A 12,486-nucleotide genomic window follows, 5' to 3' on the forward strand; every position below is an offset into this window, starting at 1 on the left:
TATCATGTACCAATTATAACATGTCATAATTATGAAAAATATGAAAAATGCCAAACTTAACTTATCCCTATTAACCCCATAATTAAAAAAAAAAAGTAATAATAATAAGAAAATTGTTTTGTGAAGATGCCAACAGGACAAGAATAAAAAATGGGCATGCAACTGATATCTTACAATCAGTGGAGACCACACACTAAGCTCCAGATGTTGTGAAGGATTGATTGCATACAGGTTATACCAGTAATACCTCAGAAATAGTAGTGTCACAAACACAGGAGAACAAAAGATTGTGATGATTAGATGACCTCAGCCTTTTGGTTATCCTGTTATAACAAATACTTTCTTGGTGAGCTATGAAACAGTCCATTACATTAGATAGCTGGCCAGATGTGCAGCCTCTATAGGTTCATTAGGTTGTACAAGTTTCCTATATGGATAAGGGTCTGTCAGTTTTCCAATTTTCACAAGAGTTAAAAAACACATGTAGCCTATACTCTCTCTCCCTTCTGTAGTTCTTGGTGGAGCCACAGGGTTTTATGTGGCATACACGTGTTCTAATAAGTCACACAAAACATACAGTGATTTTAAATGAAGCAATCAAAAAAGACCTTTGATGAGACAACACAAGCATAAGACATTTTCATAACCATGTTGTTAAAACAATCTGAAATCTACCATAAAAGAATTACGAAAAAGTTCTCAAACTCATTAGTTTCCCTTGTATGTTAAAAGTTTCAACCTTCATACAAAGAAAAAAACTTCAAAAGCAAAAGAAGATAATATTAAGAGGCTGATTCTCAGAGGCAGAGATGCTGTGCAGACGTACTTTTCCGGAAACAAATTGAATGATCCTTTCTGAGCTCTTTTTCTAACATTAAGGAGGCAAAATGTTGAATCTCCAAAGTTGGTAGGTTTATTAGTATAGGCTATACCCGAAAAACTGGCTAATGATAATGGCAAATCCAAGAGCAATTGCTACAAGGGAAGCAGCCCATGTGAGTTTTTCAGTTATTCTTGGTATCCTATCCTTTAATGCTTGACTACATGAGCCAATAAAGACCGTATAGCTTCCCATTGCAACCACAGTACCAACCAAGAACATAACTAGAAATAGAGCTCCAGCTAAGCGGGAAGGCAAAGCAAGAGCTGGCAAGACCATCATCAATGCATCTGGTTGGAGCCCATGGATTATTCCCGTGGCAAAAGTTGCAAAACCGACTTTCTTCTTCCCAACTGCTGGGTTGTCGAGGGCTTCATAAACGTTAACATCACACTCACCATTTTCTAAGGCAACACATGGAGTAGGGACTTCTGAGGCCTCCCTAATGCCCATAGCACCAATAACAAGTAAGGTAATGCCCACAACTCTTGTGCCCCAAATTCGGAGAACTTCAATGTGGAGCTGATCCTTTAGCAGTAGAAATAGTAAGCCGAAAATAACCTGACCAGCATCATGGCCACACCCCCAAAGGGCTCCAACAGCAGCACTTTCCATGCGGGTACGACCAATAGAGAGTGGAGCTAAAGCAGCAAGGTGGTCAGGTCCTGATAGTGTGTGTAAGCAACCAGCAAAGAAGCCGGTCCAAGCACTACTTAGTAATTCAGTCTGGATCAGTCTTCGCCCAACTGCAGCAGCTGCAGGACCCCCTGCCTTAGCTGCACTTTGAAAGGTTGCAAAAGCTGCTGGCGCAAAAACTGGCTGGAGTAAGATCATAATGAGAGCAGAGAGTGCCATACACGTACCAGCAGTGATTGCCTGAACAGTTTCCCAAGTATATAAAAATTTGTAAGATTTTCAAGCAAATAGGATGATTGACCATTTGAAGTTTAAAAACATATTGAAGTGTTAGGACTTTGCACATCCCATTAAAAACGTGACTATTTTAGGTAAATACACGTTATTGCTTGTCAGTTGATCATATGATACAATGCCATTAACAATCAAAGACATTACTGTATTTGCATTAAGTATACAAGAGTGTGCACAATTGCATGTGCGCGGAATCATGAGCTTCTAGTCACACCCAGAGTTTCATCACAGCATCACAGTGACCTTAAAGTTGCATATGATAGCCTAATGGATACGACATCCTTTGTAGTGCTCCATGTTTGTGATTCGAACCCCAGCTACCCCCTCCCCCACTATCTACCTATCTAAAAAAAATGGTTATACTTGAGCAGCATTGCAAGTTTTCTACTGTGTAAAGTTCCACCATTTTAAAAGTGTTCAAATTTAAATGATTAATCCTAAACTTTCTTTCTACAAGAATTGAACAGTCCAAACACAAGAAGAGATATGCCAACTAGCACCCAGTGCAAAACCACAAAAATCATAATGCATGAATTGTCATGCAGTTAATAAACTAATGATTACAATGGAACACTGATCACACAGACAACATATTCAATATGGGTAAACTATACCCAAATCAAATATTAAATGAGAATGATAGAATTGATTCAAGTCGAGGCAACGCGTCAATTAAGGAGGTAACAATGAGAAGGACTTTGGATAGAATAGAATGATGGAAAAGAATACATGTGGCCAATGTTCACCCTATGGCCAGTGCCTAGATCAACTCAATTATTTCATGAGCTTATAGTCTTATTACTGTATCCTACCAGAGGAAGTGAGAGGGCTTTCGGTGCCAGAGCCATAGCAAGACCAACACTCTTCCAAAGTGGAAGATTCTTATATCCTCTTCGGTGAAAGAGAAGGTCCTCAAAGCCTCTCCATTCCAATGATCATGATGAAGTATCCAATAGCTCCTCTCAGGGCCCACAATCATCTATCTTTGAGAAACAATTGAATCTAGAGCCTTCAAAAGCCAATATTCAGGTATCAAATTTGGTTTATTTTGTGTCGCTTCCAATATAAACATATTAGGGGTCACCTGACTCTTAGACTTAGGACAGGTTGCCAAGGAGTGAGCAAATGCCCAAATTAGTCTATTGAGGATCCATAAATGACCAAAAGTTTTGGGACTAAGGCTTGGTTGTTGTTGTAGATTTATGATCAAACAGATTACACATTCAATCTGGGTAAGCTATACCCAAATCAAATATTTGATGACTACTTTTGCAATAGAACAGTATCTCAGCACAAGTAAGGATACACAAACATATTCCAACCTAAAACATCAAGGATCCAATGTATGCTTCCTATTAACAATTTCAATAAACCAATCTATTGGCATCAACTAATTCAGTAGTTCTGGATATTGGGTAAGCGTTAGTGGACAGCATGCAGACAGGTTACAGCCGTAGGCCTCCAATTCCATATCATAATGACGAGGCATTGTAAGGAGATCAAAAACTTATGGTATAATTCGATATCATTCTAGAGATTTCTAAAATACATTATTCGTGACAAAATACACAGATGAAACAGTATAAAGTCTGACTAATGAATGATCTTCTAAAGGAGATAATTCTAATGGCTGAACTTAATGTTTCAAAGCATCAAAATATTGGTGTATGTATTAACTCTACACTTGGCACCAAGTTCATAAACCTTGGTTTTTCTTCCTGCTATCAAATTAACACCAATTTTTCTAAAAGTTATTTATCAAGCACCAACAATACAGAGCAAAAGGATTTTCAATACTAGAGTCCAGATGTATGTTTCTAATTTAATGCTATCAGAAATCTTTCATGATAGTTAAAAGAATGAACCTGGCTCATCAAAAAGATAGCAAGTGGCGTTAGCATATTTAGGCTGAGCTGCCCAACCATGTTTCCTAATCCTACATGACTTGCTACCAAGTTTGCAATTTAGCTGAAATCCAAAAACCCACGTTGAGCAGGAAAATTTATATAATACTCTGGGAGCAATGCTCCCTCCTCTCACATGAATTATGCGTCTCAGTCTCACCATGGTTTAATTAGTGAGAGAAGGGAGCATTGCTCCTAGAGTACTGAATAATTACTCCCTTGAGTGGTTTCTGGGCTAAAAAAAATGTTCCCCTCATTTTGATAGCCAAACAGATCCTCATAATCCAATTCCCAATCTCAAAAATCATAATTAAGATAACACAGAATGTTCATTAAGGAAAATTAAGAAATTCAATCTAAATGTTGGCACTATAAAGCATTTGGGCTCTTATTAATTGCTTATAAGCCATACGAAAACAAAGGCTAATGTGAAAAAAGACCTCAAAGCTTCTTCTTTTTTCACTCAGTTTTCTCAAAAATCCAATCAAACAAAAAAGTTCCTTAAGAACTACCATGAAATCCACACAGCAAAAACAAAGAAGTAAATGCAGCATATGATCATTTGCAATCAAAAAAGACAAACCCCACAAAGGGAAATCCAAAAAAGTTTCAATTTTTACACAAAATCATAGCACAAAGACCATACCTTTCGTTTCTCAGATGAACCAACTGCGATCTGTTTAAGCAAATTGGGTTTTGGCACCGACCCATTTGGCGACCCGACCCGAGAAGAAGGTAGAGGATGCAAATTATCCAATGGAGACGACGAACAAGCAGAAAAGCGAGATGGGTTTTCGTTTTTGCAAGAGAACGAGACAACTCGCCTCGACTCGGCCCGAGTTAGCGGCGAAAAGGCGAGTCTTGCCGAGTCAACTCGGCCGAGTCGAGGGACAAATGGGGAGGGTTTTAAGGTCAGCTTGAAAGGGGTTGGAGATGAAGAGTATAGAAGCCTTTCCATGGCCTCTCTGGTCTCTCTCTCTCTCTCTCTGCCTGTGAAGAGGTTTAGAGCTAAAGACTTTGCAAACAGAAACAGAGAGAGAGAGATGTGAAAAGAGCGTGGTGGGGTTGAGGATAAAGTGGCTAAGAAAGTTTAACTGAATTTTGAAAAACAAAAAAAGAGATTATAATAGTTTTAAAGTTTTAAACTAAACCTAGCTTAATACGGAAAGAAAAAATTGTCTTACCCCAAAAAAATATATAATTAAAAAATTCCTATATTCAAAAAGTTATTAATTATATATTGAATTTGGGGTGGAAGAATGGGAAAAAAAAAAATTGTCAACTTATCATTCAAAATTGAGATCACTTATCTACCTGTGTTTTTGCCTCTATATTTAAATAAGTCATTTTATTTTATTATTCAGCATATTTTTGATACTTCACTGCACTTTTTGATACTATTTATGAGTCTTACTGTACTATTTCAGTTAACTTTTACATTTATCTATCGTATTTTCAATAAAAAGTTTTTAATTTTAGCAAAATAAGCAAATTCCAAACATATGACAGATGAACCTACAGCGACTTAGTTTGTAAACATTAATCTAAGTTTATTGTATTATATGTCTTAGTTGCTAAGAAAAAAAATAATTTAGATAAATGAATAATAGAATATATATATATATATATAAAGAAAATAAAATGATAATAAACTATAACTCCTCCCCTAAAAAAAATTAGTAAAGCTACTTAAGGGTTGAGCTTTTTTTAGGAATGGCCTAGTTATTATTTATTCCTATTCAAGCAAACAATTTCTTCTTCTTATTCTCCTTCTTATGTCTATAATATGAAAACATTTAAGTATTATAATGTAATTTTACATATTTTTAATAAATCAACCAAAAAAAAAAAACTAATTCAATGAAGTCACATTTCCCTCATGACCTAACAGCTAACCAAAATCTGCATATGGAGCCCATAACAAAACAAAAAACCATAATATTTGGTAGAATTGCTGAAAATTATCTTGCACATGTGAAAATCACTACCTAATATTTATACCTTCATCTTGATTCCTTCCCTCTATATATTCATTTTCTTTGTATTTTTCATTCCTTGTTTAACGTAGCAAATGGACTGTATACATGTTCAGCATTTTTTTTTAAGAGAATTTCAATTTATGGTATTCGTTATTAATGATAGCTTTTTGTTGTCAGATTAGGATATTAATAAGTTTTTTGTGTAGACGGGAATCGAACTCTAAATTTATTATCCAACCATTAAAAACTTTAGTAGTTAAGTCAATTGGAACCCATCATATTCAGCATTTTTTAAAATAGAATTTGTAGAATCATTACCCTGAAATTTTGATAATTAGTAGATAGACAAATGATGTTGATTTAGCATTTATTTTATACATATTTCAAAAAAATTGGATTTTAATTTTTTATATATCCTTCGTAGCTATTTCATTGGAATGGCCAATGACTTGACAATATCGTTGGCCATCATCATTTGACTAGTCCAAAGAAACTAGCGGCCTCATTGTGGCCACCACAATTAGCTCCTTAAAGCAAACAGTTTTCCCTCACGTCTACTTCTCCTATTCAACTTGTCACCAACTTAGGCCACTTAAATAATTTATCAATGGTGAATATGCTGCTTAATATTTAATGAAGGCCAATGATCTCTATATTAAAAGGTGTCATTCTCATTCAAGTAAGGATAGCAAATTCTCATTATTAAAAAAAAAAAAAAAGTTAAGGATAGCAAGTTGTTGGATTATGACTTTTATTTTTTAAATAAATTAAACAATCTAATTTTAAATTAATATATGTTTTTTTTAATAGTTGATTCTAAATTTTTTGAATTATGATTTGGATGTTATTGCTATTTGTAAAGAATCATTAGAATCACAATCCATATGTTGGGGCCTTCTCGTGAGTTTAAGCATGTCTTTGGAATTTGGTTTAGACTTTTTTATTGAAATTTGTTAAAAATATAATTGTATTTAGAAAGAAAATCTTAAAAATTGCATATAAGGTTTTTTTTTTTTTGAGAAAGAAAAGTTGCATATAAGTAAACAAGCTAATAAGCAAAATGATGAAGAAAAAAGAAATTTCCAAATGCAGTTTTAGGTAAGATTTTGGCTTTAACCTAGCTTGTGCTTCTTGTGGATTTGGTCTGAGCCCTTAACTAAACCAAATTTATGAGGTGGTTGAAAGATTAGCCACAGGTTTCATCCACTTTGGCAGAAGTAGGTGAGTCGGTGGACTTTGAATCGGCAGCAATATGATAGTTGGACTTTTCCTACTTTAGTTTTCTCAGCACAACTTAAAGTAAAGTGCTTGATGAGTTGCTTCATTAAAGTCCACATCTCATACATGAAAGCCAAAACACACAATTGCTCACGCTTGCCTCCACATTGACACATGTGGCCTCTCGATTGTGTGTGCACGGCACACTCAGTCACGCACACAAACAAAGACAAAGATAGGCCAATAATATTGGACTCCCTGATGTTAATTGTTTGTGTGAGAGGACTGAGTGATGAGTCCTTTGGGTGGCTATATATATTGGGCTAGAAATGGAACATTCCACAATATAGTTGGGGCCTAAGTAATGGCAGATGATTTCTGCATTAAGTAACCCAATGTGGGGTTTGTCTTTTGGGTCCATATCAAGTGGGTTTATTTTAGAGGAAGATGAGAAGAATAGAATGTAGTTGGTTGGACAAAACCAACACTTGGGTACAGATTTTGTCATTGGGTGTGTGTGACATAAGGATAGGCCTTGGCCCATTGGTACAGTGCTAACCACTTGATTTGCTATATATTCTTGGCAGCATTATGGGCTAGGAATCTAGCACTTCTGTGAGGCCAATGCTGGCTCTTTCAACAGATCATATAGAAATCTGTTTAAGGCCCTAGGTAGAAAAAAAGATTCAATACACTTACACACAAATCCATGCTATGTACTTGATAATGTTCTGACTAAGAAACTAATTGGTTTTTAGTATAAGATTCAGAAACATGCTCCTTATTTAATGAGAGTTTAGCTAACTTGAACTCACAATATTTCATAATTCCAGTCTCAACTTCTTTTCTTAGACAACAATAGCTTGCAAAAGTATTACCTTAATCTAGAATGTTTTATCAAACATGATACTAAGGCTGAGTTTGGATTCAGCGTTTGGAGCGTCTGCGTCTGCGTTTTCTGTTTTTTTTTTTTTTTTCTTCTTCTTCTGCTGCTGCAGCATGGGTCAGGGGGGACAAGGCTATTGTTCATGTTCCTGTGCATGAACAGTAGCCGCATTTTGCTGACTTTCAGCACATTTGTGGGTTCCGTGTACTGTTCATGGGACCCACAAACTTCACTTTACAGAATTTTTTTTTATTAAAAATGGGTCTCACGGTACTATTCACACATTTAAAAATTATTTTGATACAGTGTTTTCAATTTTCAGTTTTCAGTTTTCAGCAATAAGCTCTATCCAAACGAACCCTAAGATTTAGATTTATTTTACAAATGAAAAGTTTAACAGAAGTCTTATATAATAAACAAATTTCCTCAAATGATGTAGTATGTTTCAATAAATAAATTATTTCTAAATACATGTACTGCTTACAAAATTTTGTGTCAACCCATTGCTATTTGCTACTTCATTTTTATTTCACCTATTTATCCCGGGTTTTTTTTCTCCCCTTGGACGTATGGATTATTTTTGTCTATTTGAGAAAAAGGACAAAGGCCCTCATGTTATGTGGCATTCAGTCAATAAACAGCATCTTCATTATCTTATATATCCAATGAGAGGTCCAAATAGTCCAAGCATGGAGCACCACTTCAAGCTTACCTCTACACCTCAAAAATGAACTTTATCCCAAAAGGAACACATCCACTAATCAAACATGTACCATACAAACTTGCACCCCCTTATGATCAGCAAGTCAATGTTATAAAAAGTCAACATCTAGTTAAACAAACTAATCTTATCGGTGGACTGTTTTTCTCCAGTGTACTGCACTGCACCCTATAAATGTAGTTTTATTAGAAGCATAGTAGCTCTTGAAAAGTTCTGTTTCATTACTATACTATACTTGCTTGAACTCTGAGCACCAATTAGCTATCATGGCCAAGCCAGTTTCAATTGAGGTGTGGAACCCAAATGGAAAATACAGAGTTGTCAGCACCAAACCCATGCCTGGAACTCGCTGGATCAATCTCTTAATTGAACAAGATTGTCGGGTCGAAGTAATTTTCTTGTTCTCAGTCTTTTTTACTCTTCAAATTTGAATCTTTTTGAAGAATTCAATGTGAAGTTGATGGAAATATGTTCATGTTCATCTAGATATGCACGCAAAAGAAAACAATATTGTCTGTGGAAGATATCATTGCTTTGATTGGTGATAAGTGTGATGGAGTGATTGGACAGGTAATGTTAGTTTCGTGAATGAAAACTAGTCAGAAATGATATTCTTTTGTTTTGTGAAACTGGGGTTCTTTATTTTGTGTTTTTGTTTTTGGTGTTGTTGAATTGTGCTTGGTTATGTGTTCTAGTTGACAGAAGACTGGGGGGAGGCACTGTTTTCAGCATTGAGAAGAGCAGGAGGCACAGCTTTCAGTAACATGGCAGTTGGTTATAATAATGTTGATGTCAAAGCTGCTAACAAGTATGGTGTTGCTGTTGGAAACACCCCTGTAAGTTTTTCTTGCTTGGTTTGTGTTTGTATGATGTTTGCTTTCTTATAAGAACAGTCTACATGTGTACTTCGTGCACGTGTTTACTTTGTGCATGTGTCTACAGTAATTTACTGAATGCAACATGCTTGATTATATGGCTATGAGCAGTGTATTATGATGATAACAGATATTGAGTACCATGCTAGTGTTATGATTTATGGTTAAATGATCACCCTTGTTTATCAGGTTAAGTTTTTGGCGTGAGTTTTATTTAATTATAGTATCGAGGGCATGTGGTACTAAATTTGAACCTTGCCTTCACTTTACTGCCCAATTAAAAACTCCTCATGGTTAAATGATTAGGAAGGTCGATATTGGTTTAGTTTGTTGGAAAAAAGGAGGTCGATATTGAGATCAATTTATTGCTCATATGGTTAGGGAGTACTTACAGAGACAACAGCAGAGCTGGCAGCTTCACTTTCTTTGTCAGCGGCTAGAAGAATAGTTGAAGCTGATGAGTTCATGAGAGCAGGCTTATATGACGGATGGCTTCCTCATCTGTATGATTGCTATTATATACCACAGATTTCACTACTTTTATTGTATTTTCATAGTGATAAGCTTCCGATGATCAAGAAAAATGCATGATTTGGGCCTTGTTTCTCTGATAGGTTTGTGGGAAACTTGCTTAAAGGACAGACTGTTGGGGTGATTGGAGCTGGTCGTATTGGATCTGCTTATGCTAGAATGATGGTAATTCCTAATTATTTGATTTCTAAATTGAGTGTTTCAAAACTTTATGTAAATTCACTTGATTGAGTTGAATTTGTTGGATGCCTAATGGATAAGTTATTAAGTTCATTACTCCAGCAATTATATGGGGATTTGATATCTGGCTAGACTACCCAGTGGTGGCTCCATTAGAAATGATTGGTTTGAGTTTTGGGGTTGTAAAGTTCACCATGCAGAATTTTATTATATTATTCTCAGCTGTTCACAACGAGATACCAAGTTATTGAAGATAACTGTCTTATTGCTATCCATTCTGTAACATGACAAGTGTTATTATTTATACTTCAGTGTAGGTTGTGATGCTTTATCAATTGGAAATCATACTACTTAAAAAGTCTGTTAATATTTCAAAAATAAATAAATACTTCTTATTTTCCCAAAGTTTTCAATTTGATGTTCTTAGGTTTTTTTTTTCCCTGCTGATCTGTGCAACTTGTGAGTTGATTCTCATTGCCTGTAACCAAAATTTGTATAAGAATGTAGTAAGCTATTTTGATGGGAGTATATTGGTTCTACTGTAACAGGTTGAAGGATTCAAGATGAACCTGATTTACTATGATCTTTACCAGTCCACACGCCTAGAAAAGTTTGTTACAGGCATGTCTCAGTCAACCATTGATGTTTAGAAGCTTTGTACTCCCTTAGTCTTATGGTTATATCTTCCTGAATTGCAGCTTATGCTGAGTTCCTAAAATCCACTGGTGAAAAACCTGTGACTTGGAAAAGGGCAGCCAGCATGGATGAGGTGCTTCGAGAGGCAGATGTGGTAAGATTTCACACTGAGAATTTAATGTGCCTTTCATTATCTTAAGTTTGATTTAAGGCTTCAGTAAAATAAGATGTTATTGGCACTCCCTGTAGATAAGTCTTCACCCAGTTTTGGACAAAACCACTTTTCATCTGATCAACAAAGAAACGCTTTCAAGGATGAAAAAGGTAAGATCTAAAAAAAACATTTCATTTTTCTTTACAAGTTGTGTGATATATCAGATGTATCTACTCCCTTGCTAAATGATATGAACTCTATATTTTAGGAAGCAATACTTGTGAACTGCAGTAGGGGGCCTGTCATCGATGAAGTAGCTCTTGTGGAACATTTGAAAGAGAATCCTATGTTTCGAGTTGGTCTTGATGTCTTTGAGGTAAGCCATACCTTCTGTGTCTTGAAATTAGTTCCACTTCCAGAAGAAAAGTATATTCAAGTTAACATAGAATTCATCTAATTGACATCGTTTTTTAAGGATGAGCCCTACATGAAACCTGGGCTTGCTGACATGAAGAATGCTATTGTGGTACCACACATTGCTTCTGCTTCTAAGGTAATTAAATTTACAGACATGATGATGGAAACATATCGATACGTCCCCTGTGTCAGCCTGCTTCTTTTAAGGTTACTTAGTGACATTAGTAACAATGCTCCCTCATCATTTATGCAGTGGACTCGTGAGGGAATGGCAACACTGGCAGCTCTGAATGTACTGGTATGCACATGTAAAGTAAAAAAAAATTTTAAAAAATGATAACACTAATTAATTTCCATTTCAACTAGGCTTTGTTCTTCTGGTGTGGCTTGTGATTGACAGTGACCTGATTATATTACAGGGAAAGATTAAGGGATATCCAGTTTGGTCTGATCCAAATAGAGTAGAACCATTCCTAAACGAGAATGTCCGGCCACCAGCTGCATCTCCAAGCATTGTCAATGCTAAAGTCTTAGGTAATAGTATCTTTCTGACACTGCTAAAATCCTAGTCTGTAGCTCTCTCAAGTCTTACCTTCAAGTTTTGTTTTATTACAGGTTTGCCTGTTTCGAAGCTATAAATATGGATGCTGATCATATAAGGGCCTTCTAGTGCAAATTGTCTAATTATTTGGATGTTGGAGCATGGGTTCTTGTGAGATTGCTTCTCTGAGGAGTACTGATAACTTATATATTTGCATATGAGGTGCTGGTGATAATGTGTATCTACTTTACTATCTTATATTACTGGCTGTAATATCATGCCAATGCAATGGCTTACCCATAAAGGCTATACATCTACTTGCACTAATGGTTTGGAATTATTTGGTTAATTTTGAGCCCTTTTCACTGGATGGTGGCTTTATTTTGAAGTTTTCACTTCTTCTTTTTTTTTGGGGGGGGGTGCAATTTCAGGTTTAGTCATATATACCATACCATAGTTTCTTTGCCATTTTTTTTCACAATTGCAGACTAGCAGTAGATTAGCTCTATTGTGTTGACTATTTATTTTTGTTCCCATATAACCAAAAAAATTAACAGACCATACTCCAATTCAAGGCCTAAAGACAGTAAAGGTTGTGATCACCAATGTAACTAGTCTTGCATTGGACAAATCT

The 12,486-nt window shown here is 35.7% G+C and overlaps 2 protein-coding genes across 2 annotated transcripts; one reads left to right on the forward strand and one right to left on the reverse strand.

Annotated features, from left to right (window-relative positions):
- Positions 1-614: 614 nt before the first annotated feature.
- On the reverse strand, positions 615-4,805 carry LOC142643316 (chloroplast protein FOR GROWTH AND FERTILITY 2-like). The gene is made up of 2 exons (XM_075817885.1): positions 4,361-4,805; positions 615-1,756 (listed from the first exon to the last, which is right to left on the reverse strand). Exons 1-2 carry the CDS (start codon positions 4,670-4,672, stop codon positions 917-919), a joined length of 1,152 nt encoding a protein of 383 aa, XP_075674000.1. The 5' UTR covers positions 4,673-4,805; the 3' UTR covers positions 615-916.
- Positions 4,806-8,549: 3,744 nt separating this feature from the next.
- On the forward strand, positions 8,550-12,240 carry LOC142643532 (glycerate dehydrogenase). The gene is made up of 13 exons (XM_075818199.1): positions 8,550-8,907; positions 9,005-9,088; positions 9,214-9,354; positions 9,775-9,896; positions 10,008-10,089; positions 10,653-10,725; positions 10,803-10,894; positions 10,990-11,064; positions 11,163-11,270; positions 11,370-11,447; positions 11,565-11,609; positions 11,731-11,845; positions 11,927-12,240. Exons 1-13 carry the CDS (start codon positions 8,785-8,787, stop codon positions 11,947-11,949), a joined length of 1,161 nt encoding a protein of 386 aa, XP_075674314.1. The 5' UTR covers positions 8,550-8,784; the 3' UTR covers positions 11,950-12,240.
- Positions 12,241-12,486: the final 246 nt, after the last annotated feature.

Source organism: Castanea sativa, chromosome 7, assembly GCF_040712315.1.
Source record: "Castanea sativa cultivar Marrone di Chiusa Pesio chromosome 7, ASM4071231v1".
NCBI classification, from domain to species: Eukaryota; Viridiplantae; Streptophyta; class Magnoliopsida; order Fagales; family Fagaceae; genus Castanea; species Castanea sativa.